The sequence below is a fragment of the Myotis lucifugus genome, unplaced genomic scaffold (assembly GCF_000147115.1).
Source record: "Myotis lucifugus unplaced genomic scaffold, Myoluc2.0 scaffold_3, whole genome shotgun sequence".
Lineage (NCBI taxonomy): Eukaryota > Metazoa > Chordata > Mammalia > Chiroptera > Vespertilionidae > Myotis > Myotis lucifugus.
The window spans coordinates 29,378,424-29,388,617 of NW_005871051.1; the positions used below are offsets into that span (position 1 = coordinate 29,378,424).

Consider the following 10,194-nt stretch of genomic DNA (forward strand, 5'->3'; position numbering starts at 1 on the left):
ACCAGCAGCAGCTGGCCACTCGGCTGCCATCCGGGCCGAGATCCAGCGCTTCGAGTCGGTCCATCCCAACATTTACTCCATCTATGAGCTGCCTGGAGCGCGTGGAGGAGCCGGTGCTGCAGAACCAGATCCGGGAGCATGTCATCGCTATCGAAGGTGAGGGCTGGCTGTCGCGGGGCTTCTGGAAAGCGCGGGGGAGCGGGCTCCACCGGGCGCGAGCGGCGTGCGCGCGTGTGTGTGCTTGAGTATGTACACACGCGCTGGGCCGTGGCACGCGGCTGCCCCGACCGAGTGAGCACTGCGGTGCTTCTTACCCTGCAGGCCGGGCGAGAGCCCAGGGCCGAGCTCTGCCAGGGAGGATGGGCAATAGAGTCTCTCCTGTGAGAAAGTGGCTGGACGCGGTTGTGTCCTGGGTCGCCCGAGTGACCCGACTGGCCCAGCTGATGCCTGGGGGTAGCTGGAGGGATCAGCGCCACCGGGACCGTGACAGGTTACCAGATCAGGGTCCAGCGTCTTGCTGGCTGTTGAAGATGTGTTTTGAGAAGTGCTGCTGTGGGGCATGAGGCTCTGCCAGCGTGTCTTTGCTCAGTTCAGGGGCACCATGGAGGCAGACAAGCGGAGCTCTTGCAGAGTCAGCTCCGTGGCAGGCAGCGTTGTGTCCTGTCCACCTGTCCCTGTGCCTCCAAAGAGTGTTTTCTGTCAAAGTCCCGGGCCGAATGAGAAAGTCCTTACTAGGAGGACAGGGGGTTCCTGAGCCTCAGGGTCTCACGTTCACATTCCTGGAAGCCAGCCACCCTTACTGCAAGTCAGGCAAGGTTGTGACCCTGCAGGAACCGTGAGGCAGCCGGGCCTCTCCGGGCCCCGTGTTCTCTTTGGATGACTGGTGGCTCTTATTCCTCTGCTCCTTGGCTTCTGGATTGTCTCCCTTATTCATTTGGTCCTGCCAGGATTCGCTGGGGAGACCAGCTGGGATGTAAACGTGGAATGTGGGGTTATATCCCAGCCACAATCAGCCAGCAGCCTTTCCCCTCTCATCCCTGTGGGCCAGTGTCCACAATACAGAACGGTCCTGATGGGAGGCCAGTAGGGACGCTGTTGAGGGAGGCCCTGCAGGAATGTGTCTGAGAGCCTGGCTGCAGGCTGTCACCCACCACCTCCGCTCCATCTTCAGGGGAGCAGGCATGGGCCACAGGAGGGCTCTGCTTTGGCACCACGCAGTCTGCACCACTAACCCCAGGTTGTCTTGGTTTGACACTTGGCCACTCAGGTGGAGAAGGTGAATATTGTGGTGCTGATCCTCTTGGTATTGGGCAGCCCCGGGGACTTGAACAGTGGCCTGGCCAGGCTGACGATTGGCTGGGCATATCCATAGAGGGCTTGCTAATTCCCCTAGAGGACCTGAGCAGTGCTCCAGTCTTCTGTGGGGCCTGGCTCTCAGTGCTCCTGGCCACTCTCTTGGCAATTTAAGATGCTTCCAGATTCCTCGAGAGGCAGGGGCTGCGGGTGGCCTTGGGACCTGCCCAGGATGCTGATGGTCGGGTGGTGGGGCAGTAGTGCTCCTCTGGAGCCCGAGCTCTGTTCTGTTGCCGTCAAGTGAGGGGACATTGTGCCTGTGTGCCTGTGTCGCTGTCTCCCTGCAGCTCTCTCGGGCATCCACCGGAGTCTGATGAAACACTTTGAAAGTCAGTGCCAAGTCCTGAGCGCACCTGGCTGCCAGCACCTCCTGGCTGTGCAGAGCCCTCCAGCTCAGCGTGATTCATGACACCTCATTTTCATTCCCCATTCTTGATGCCCAGCTCCAGGCGGGGGTGGGGGGTCAGGCACTTCCAGCAAAGCCCATTGATTGGGCTTTCTAGAAAGAGGATGTGGTTTTGTTTTTCTTTTTTAAAGAAAACACTGTGTGGTTCCTGGATGATGGTTTTTGGTAGCTTGATGTCTGCCATTATGATGTGAGACTTGAGTTCCCTTCTTGGCTGAATCCTTGTCATTTTTAATAAGACTCAGAATCCGTGAAGGAGTCCTGCTTGGGGCTCTGACGGTGTTGTTATTTTTCTGTCAGAAAAGGAATGTCTATCTTCTGTCAGAGCTGTTGTTCATTTAACGAGGCTTCAGAATCATCCGAATATGCTGTTCATGATTATCAGCAATATCACCTTCATTTATATAGAACTTTATCGAAAATCCTCTTGTACGCGTGATCGCACGGTGTCCGGGAGAAAGTGGGCAAGCTTTGTTTTCATCAGTTTGTAGAAGATGGAGGTTCAGGGAGGGAAAGTGACCTCCTGAACATTCGACTGGGGTCATTCAAAGTGTGGTGTGAACCAAAGGGCCATCTGAACAGAGAGCCTGGATCAGCAGCCTCCCAAAGCGCCTCGCACGGCCCCTTCTAAGGAAATGTGAGTTCGTGTGTTGTGATGAAATGTTCTCCCACCCTCTGCCAGTTGTAAGATATGGTTGTGATTTATGTCTGTATCCTTGATGTCCTGGAAATTGAGACGTTTTCTCAATTGTGGCAGGGCAGCTTTTTTTTTTTTTGTATGAGAAGAGAACTGTGCACAACAGTTTTGTGCAGTGGTGTAGGGTGTGGGTTGCCCACTCGTGCAGAGTCTGAGAGCAGTGCTGTGGGGTCCGGAGACTGCAGATGCCTTTGGAGGAGCCCTGTGGGGTCACTGCTGGGCACCGGATGGAGCATCACTGGGAACTTTCCCTCAGACACTTAGGTCTGCCTCTGCCCGTGAGCCTTGCAGTTAGGATGCTACAGCGGCACAACATACATCTTTTCCAATTATGAAATATAACCAACCATTTCCAATCAGGAATGTATATGTGTATCATAGCACATAGTTTAAAAATAGCTTGTCCCACCACAGGGAGACAACTGCCTGTGAGAGGCTGTCCAGCGAGGCTTTCCCCGCCTGTGTGCACATACGCAACATTGGAGTCACACTTACGAAGTTTCGTGATTAGCATAACGTGAGCGCGTTTCAGTGTTATGAAAAGTTTTGAACATGTGATTTCTCATGTTGGCAGGCTGTTCTAGCATTTGGCTGTGCCATGATTTCTTTAACATTTCTCTTTCTCTGGCAGCCTCGGGAGTTTTTGCTGTTGGAATGGGGAGTGGCCTTGTCAAAGGGAAGGATCTTTTGGCTAAAGCTCATTTCAAAGTGATTCTAGTGGGCCTGGATTGGAAAATGTCTCATCAGATGGACTGAATTGTATATATGGTAGTTGCAAGAGCTCACGAGGATTCCCAGATAAAAATGGGTCTGTGACTCTGTGCGCAGGCACAGGGTATGGGATTTGTTGTCCATCTTCCATCTTGTTTTAAAACATTACCTTGCCCCCTGTTTTTTTTTTTTTCTTCATATCTTTATTTCAGACTTTGAGGGATCTGTGCCCCCCCCCCCCCCCCCCGCACCCAGTTCTCTGGAGTTAGAGGAGCATTGCTGATGGTTTTCAGATTGACCTGATCAGATTTCTGGGGTGTCCCACAGGGGTGTGGCATGCTGTGAAATGTTAACCCTGCAGCTTGGGTACTCTCCGTGCCCAGAAAAGCGCCTGGGAGCGGCCTGCCTCCAGTGTGAGCAGCTTGGCTAGGTCTCCCCTTCTGCTTCTTCTTTAAAAAGCCCGACTGGGGTTGATGGGGTTGAGGTAAATGAGTCAACTGCCTCTCTTGTTAGAGAAAGCTTGTTCTTTTCGGGATAAAGTCTCTGTTTGCAATTGCACATTGTAATTCAGCTTGCCAGCAGCAGAACTGCAATGCCTGTGATAACTCGGCCAGCTCATTCAGCCAGAGCCCTGCTCGGACCCCCAACCAGCTTTCCAGGCGGCAGATCAGCAGGGACCAAGCCTCCCCCTGGCACCGCCAGTGCTTTGTGTGGCTTCCTTGGAGGGGGCCAGAGAGATCATGATGGCCTGGTCCTTGGTGGGAGAACTCTGCCTGGACGCCTGGTAAGGGCACTTGCACACGGGGATTCCAGGGCTGGGCCAGGGGAAAATGGGGCAGGGGTCCCCCTAATCCCATGGAACAGCTCCTTTGTTCAGCGTCTGTGCTCAGCAGAATGTTAAGTGCTTAACCTGCATGATGTCATTTCATCCGGTGCAGTTTTGTGACATGGATGGCACCTCTGAGGCCCAGACAGTGTAGCAGACTTGCCCGAGAGATGGACTGGGCTGCGCTGGCTCTTCAGCTCCGTGTGAGGTAGAAACGGAGCTCCTGGCTATTCACAGCCCTGTGTGCAGGCCACCCCAGGCGTGTGTCCTGCGTTGGAGAGGGTTTGAGAATGTTGCAAATAACCAGAAGTATCATGTTCTCTGCAGAGTTGCTACCACGACAACACTTGAGTAGGAGTTTGTTCTCCTATAGAGTTTGTTCTCTCATAGAGATGTATTTAACGTGTTTGTAGCAGGTGTATGCTTTAGGGAACAAACATCTTCCCTCCACGGATGAGCTTAATTTGTTCTTGGTCACTATCGAGTGTATTTGTAATTCTTCAAGTTTAATCAAATGGCACAGGTTTCGGCCTTTTCATTGCTGATATAAATGTCACAATTTTCTCCTTAAAAATAATTCTCACTTGGCTCTTCGTCGCTTCCAGGTTAAATCTCATGCCTATGGGCAGTGACCAACCCCTTCACATCCAGGTGTCCCCTCCAGCCTGATGTCAGCGTCCTTTCCCCCTCTCCCTGTCACAACGAAGGCCTGGCCCGCCAGCTCCCGTTGGCTTCTGTCCTCACACTGCTCCAGCCTGAAGGACTGGGAGCTCTTTGAGGGCAGAAGTCAGGTGTGTTCATTTTTTATCTCCTCAGTGATTCACTGTGTTGTGTTTTGCCCTTGGAGGCTGCCCAGGAATTGTTGGTTGACTGGTTGACTTGCCAGAGAAGCTAACGTTTTCCCCGGAGTTTGGGTCCTTTTGCTCCTCGTTGTTAGTATAAACAGTGTTTGTCCAATGGCCGGAGTGAGGGCATTTGAAACATCTTGGAGCACAGATGTTAGGGCTGTGCACCTTTGGGATCTGGTGCGTAGCTTGGGTGAAAAGGAGATTTTTCTTTAGTGTACGAAGGGTAAGAAAAAGAGCTGCTTGCTGAATCCTGGCAGCTTGTGCAAAAGGCTGGTGTTTCTTTATGTTGGTGTAAGTGAGTTTTAGACGTAGGACCAGTTTCGTCCTTAGGGGCAAATGAGGGACAGGCCAGGCAACCGACCTAATGTGGTATCTTCAGTGAAATACTGAGAGCCGTGCGTCTCAAAGTTGAGCGTGCAGTCAAATCACACGGAGGTCTTGGGGAAACGGATTGCTGCCCCCACCCCAGAGTTTGTAGTTGTGTAGGTCCAGAGCGGCCGAGGATGTGCCGTGCTAACCAGATTCCCGAGGATGCTGGTGCTGCTGGCCCCGGAGCACTTGGAGGGGCATTGCTGTGGTGGTAGGAGTCCCAGGGAACCAGGCATCTCTGGGCCAGCTCTCCAGCACTCACTCCCAGGCGGCCTTCCTCTCCCCCTCCCTGCAGGTTACAAGGGAGGCCCTAGCCCAGGGATCACACAGCTTGGATGAGTGGAAGAGGGATTTCAACCCAGGTCCCAGGGGCTTCAAGTCTGTGTCCACTCTTCTTCCATGAGGGGATGGACATTGTCAAGGGAATCCGGTAGGGGACCAGCCCTTGTCCCATTTCCTTCTAAGTCCCGGTCTGTGGGTCCCTGGCTTTTCCGTCTGGTCTTTAGAGATTGTGGATTTGTAGTGTCCTCTCCTGCCTTCTCCCACCGGGATTGTTCATAATTCACTTGCAAAGCAGACCATGCATTTTGCTGCTGCTGTTTCAGAGCTGAAGGAGCATTTCTGTGAAAACGGGGAGCGATGTGTTTTAGCATCGAAACAGGGCTGCTGGGGGAGCCTGAAGGAAGTGAGTCAGGAGGAGAAGCAGCGACAGCAGCTGCAGGGACCTGCAAAACAAAACCTGCGGCCCTGTTCCTCCCACCTCTGGTTTTTAGTCCAAACCAGACTTTTATTTTGTTAAGACCCAAATCCCTTATTTTGCATCCTTCTTTTTTCCTGTGTCCCCTGCAGGTGTTTGTAGTGTGTCAGTCTGGCTCTGGCTTGTTTTAACTACTGATTTGGTCTTGTCTTGCATTTCTTAACATTCAAACACGCCCACGTCCCCACCCCCCACTCCTTCCGAGCGCACCGGATCCTGTGAGTCTTTCTCTTCAGTGATTGAGTTTGGCAGAGCGGATCAGGCTTAGTTATTTTTAAAATCCAGGGTTCGGGGTTCTGATCCGGTGCTGAGCTACATAATGCCTTCCCTTTGTTAAGTACCTTTCTCCGAGGAGCAAAATGCAGTCTACAGATGTCTGTCTCTAATCTCTGTAGCATCTGTTATTTTTGTACGGGAGTGAGTGCGAGGCCTTATGTGCTCTGTGAGCCCAGCCTTCCGGGAGCTCCGAAGGGCCCGGGGTTTGTGGCGCCCGTTTTATGTGTGGGGAGCCTGCCTGCACACAGGGCTCTGTGTGGAGCGACTTTCCCAAGACACACCGATGGCCCGTCCAGGGGCAGGGCTGGCCCTGTAGTTTGGGTCCAGTCACCCCACCTCCCTGCATTCCTCACTCACAACTGACCAGGGCCAAAAGGGGTCTTGGTTAGGTCTGCGGGCTGGAGGGGTGGGGGGGGGGGAGAAGAGGGCAAACACCATCCCCGCCAGAAGAGGTTGTTAATGGACCCTTTGAATAACCAGCCTAATAGCTTGTCTGTGTTTGAGGTCGGGAGGTTTTCCATAAAGAACAGACTAAATATAGGCTGGAGGGTGGGGACCAGGGCCCAAGGGGGGCTGTCATCACTCCGATATTGTTTCTTCCACTGGTCATCGGAACTCGCCGCCGGCCTGAACAGGTGCCGCCCTGTGCCTGGGAACAGACTGGCGGTGGTGTTTAAGCCGGGGCTCATCCGCACATTTCACACTTTTCCCTGCGCGGTGGCGATGGTCTTTTTTGGGCTGCAGTGTTGGAGTATTTGTACAGTGTTTCTACACAAGCAACTGTCTGATCTTTAAAATCGCTCATGCCGTCTGGTTGTCATTAGCTTCATGGTTAGAAGCTGCCTTTTTTCTTTTTTTTAAATGGTGGGAAACACTTTTCATGGTTCTGGGAGAAGAATTCCAAATAATTCCCAGCATGTTCACCAACGATTTATGTTTGGTCTTAGAAATGTCAACATGGAAGAGGCTCTAGCAAATAGAACCATGTTGATCTCCAGCTTAGGAAGTTGCCTTGCAGAAGCTACTCTTACCGCGTCCTCAGATAACAGCCCTGAGGGGAGAACAGTGTCTTTAGTTTTGGTTCTATGAGTTTCAGTTGATACAGACACACTAACCGTGTTGAGGATACTTGAAAGAATTAGAATATATATATTTTTAAATGAGTGCTTACAACAAAACCCGCCTTCGTTTTCGGAGTCCTGGCTTCTTCCGTGGTCTCTGTGTGGGGGCCGATGGGGGTCTCTGGCAAGGTGTGGTGGTCCAGGTAAGGTACAGCTTGTGTAATGCAGTAGAAATGGATGGGGGAGAGCTGATTGCCCGGGCGTTCAGCTGTTCATGTTTCCACCTGTCCTCTTCTGTGAAGGGAGCACCCGGAAGTCGGCCGGTTGTTTTCAGAGATCTGGGGTGCTGCTGTGTGCAGTGATTGCAGTGATTCCGTCTCTTCATGTTCTGACATGTCCTGCTAGCTCAGGCTGGCCCACCTGGTTCAAACAAACAAACAAACAAACAAAAACCAAACAAGAGCACTGTTTCAGTTTTAGCCCCGACAACTGGCTGGAGTCTGATTTCCCACACATTCTTATTTGGAATTTGGGATTGGCGGGATTGACATCCACTTCAGTCTTCCTCATTGTTTTGGACCCTTTGTGGACATATAACTGAAATAAAGAAGGTGAGGAAGTTTCCACCGACTGTTCCCTGTGTGTACCCAGCATCCAGGTCAAGAACCAGAGGTGGCCAGCCAGGGAGACCCAGCCCCACGGCCTGTTGCAGAGACCTTGGCTTTCGTTTACGGATCTGTTCTGCTGGCGATGGGCACCGGGGCAGTTCTTTATTTGGGGCTGGTATGAATAGTGTGACTGCGCGTATGCTCGCGCGTGCCTTTTGGTGCCCGCATGTCCCGTTCCTGTCGGTGTCTGCTGGGAGCAGAGTGCTGGGCCTCTTACCTTGTCTCCCCAGCTGGGCACGGCCATCCTGAAACCTCGCCTTCGGGCGGGCGGCCCCAGTCTGGAGGGACCTTTCATTGCTGTTCAAGATCCAGCGTGTGACACTCGGGACACGGTTCAGCTGCTGCCTCCTTCCTTGGGATTTCCATCGTTAATAAGCAAATATTTAGGTGGCTAATGCATTTCTGGCACTGTCTTAGATGTAGGTTTTAAAATTTCGGGTTGTCTACAGACTGCTATTTCCTTGTTAGTTGAATAGTTACAGCTCCCTACGTGGAGCTGGGTGAGTGAAATCATTCACCAGGAAGCACTTCCCTTTAAAACAGTGGTTCTCAACCTTCCTAATGCCGCGACCCTTTAATACAGTTCCTCATGTTGTGGTGACCCCTAATTTCATTGTTACAAATTGAACATAATTAAAGCATAGTGATTAATCACAAAAACAATATGTAATTTTATATGTGTTTTCCGATGGTCTTAGGCGACCCCTGTGAAAGGGTCATTTGACCCCCAAAGGGGTCGCGACCCACAGGTTGAGAACCGCTGCTTTAAAATGTGGAGGGTACCATCCCGCTGCCACTGTCTGTCGCAGACCTCTCCACTCAGCTGCGGTCCTCTTTCTGGCTGAGCCCAGGCCTCCGGAATCCATCTCACCACAGCTGTCCTGGGCTTTGTACCCTTTGGATCTGTGCTGGTATTTGAAAGGAAACTCATTTGCTACTTTTGGCTTAAACTGTTCTGTGGTCTTAATATGTACATGCTAGCACTATTCGGTTTCTGTTGTTTGTAGCAATTATGCAAAAACACGAAAGAAAAAAAAGAAAAGCTAAGTGTTGCCAACTCTGCTATTCTCAAGGGGCTATTTTCTTTGTTCCTGCACATCCTGGGAACTGCCATTATACACCCCCCCCCCCCAACCCCCTAAGGTCATGCTCGCCCCTGAGGCCAAATCTGGGAGCTTTTATAAGAACCCCACGACTCAGATGAACACAGATCCAGGGGTGTGTGCCTGTGTGAACTACTCCAGTTGCTTTACAAACGCAAATATTTATTTTGAGGGATGGGAGTGGGAGGGCCATGTTTATCTTCACTTTGTTTAGTATGGGAAGTGGCTAAGGGAGAATCAATAGGCAAGATGTTATCAAGCACCTACAATGGGCAAAACACAGCGTTTGAATCTGGCGGCATAGGCAGGTGTGTGGAAGCTGAGCCCTTCTGCCCAGGCCCTGGAGGCCGCAGCAGTATAGATAACCAGGCAGCCGGGGAGAGGGAGGGCCGGGAGGGGATGGAGTAACAGAATGGAAGTGGGTAGGTGGGTAGGAATCAGGCAGGGGAGGGCTCCAGACTGCAGAGAACTCGGGAGGGGGAGGGACAGAGTGAGAGAGAAGAGCCCTGTGAGCCCCAGAGAGCAGGCTGGGAGAGCCTTTCTGGGCAGCAGGAAACTATTGATTATGGATTTCCGTTTGGGGAGGGGTGCACTGGGACTTGCAGTGATTGCCATGCAGGGTAGGAATGTGGTGTGGGGCTGTGGGAGTGGGAGTGGCAGGCTGGGTTCAAACCAGAGCTCTTGTAAGGGAAGGTGGGGGTCTGGGTAAGGGAGTGGGGAAGCAGAGACAGGCCCCAAAAGGTGTACACAGAGGTTAGGCCTGAGGTTGCCTGTGAGTTTCAGGGTGGAGGGAAGCAGGGATGGAGACTGAAGTTTGAGCCTGGAAACACAGGAGTCGGGGGCACTTTGGGGGGGGATTCCTAGATGCCCCAGGATTTGGGTGGGAGGGCCTTGTCCCTGTGGGATGAGCCCGTATGTCACACAGGCTGAGGCAGGAATCGGGAACGTACTGCAGTCTCTCTCCGCAGATGCTTTAACGGGTGTCTGAGGTTTACATCCATTTCGGGAGTTGTCTAGTGTGTGTCTCTCTCCAGGAGCTGAATCAGTCCCGGGCGGGGGAGGGGGGGTTATATATGACTAAGCTGCAGCTCACAGACCCTGGGCCCTGAGGTCCTGCTT

At 52.3% G+C, this 10,194-nt stretch overlaps 1 protein-coding gene across 1 annotated transcript in view; it reads left to right on the plus strand.

Annotated features, from left to right (window-relative positions):
- Positions 1–10,194, plus strand: part of LOC106698917 (arf-GAP with GTPase, ANK repeat and PH domain-containing protein 1-like) — a 153,510-nt gene that overhangs the window by 7,755 nt on the left and 135,561 nt on the right. Inside the window, 2 exon segments of the mRNA XM_014464741.2 lie at positions 6–91; positions 93–156. Of these exon segments, the coding sequence (XP_014320227.1) occupies positions 6–91; positions 93–156 (150 nt within the window).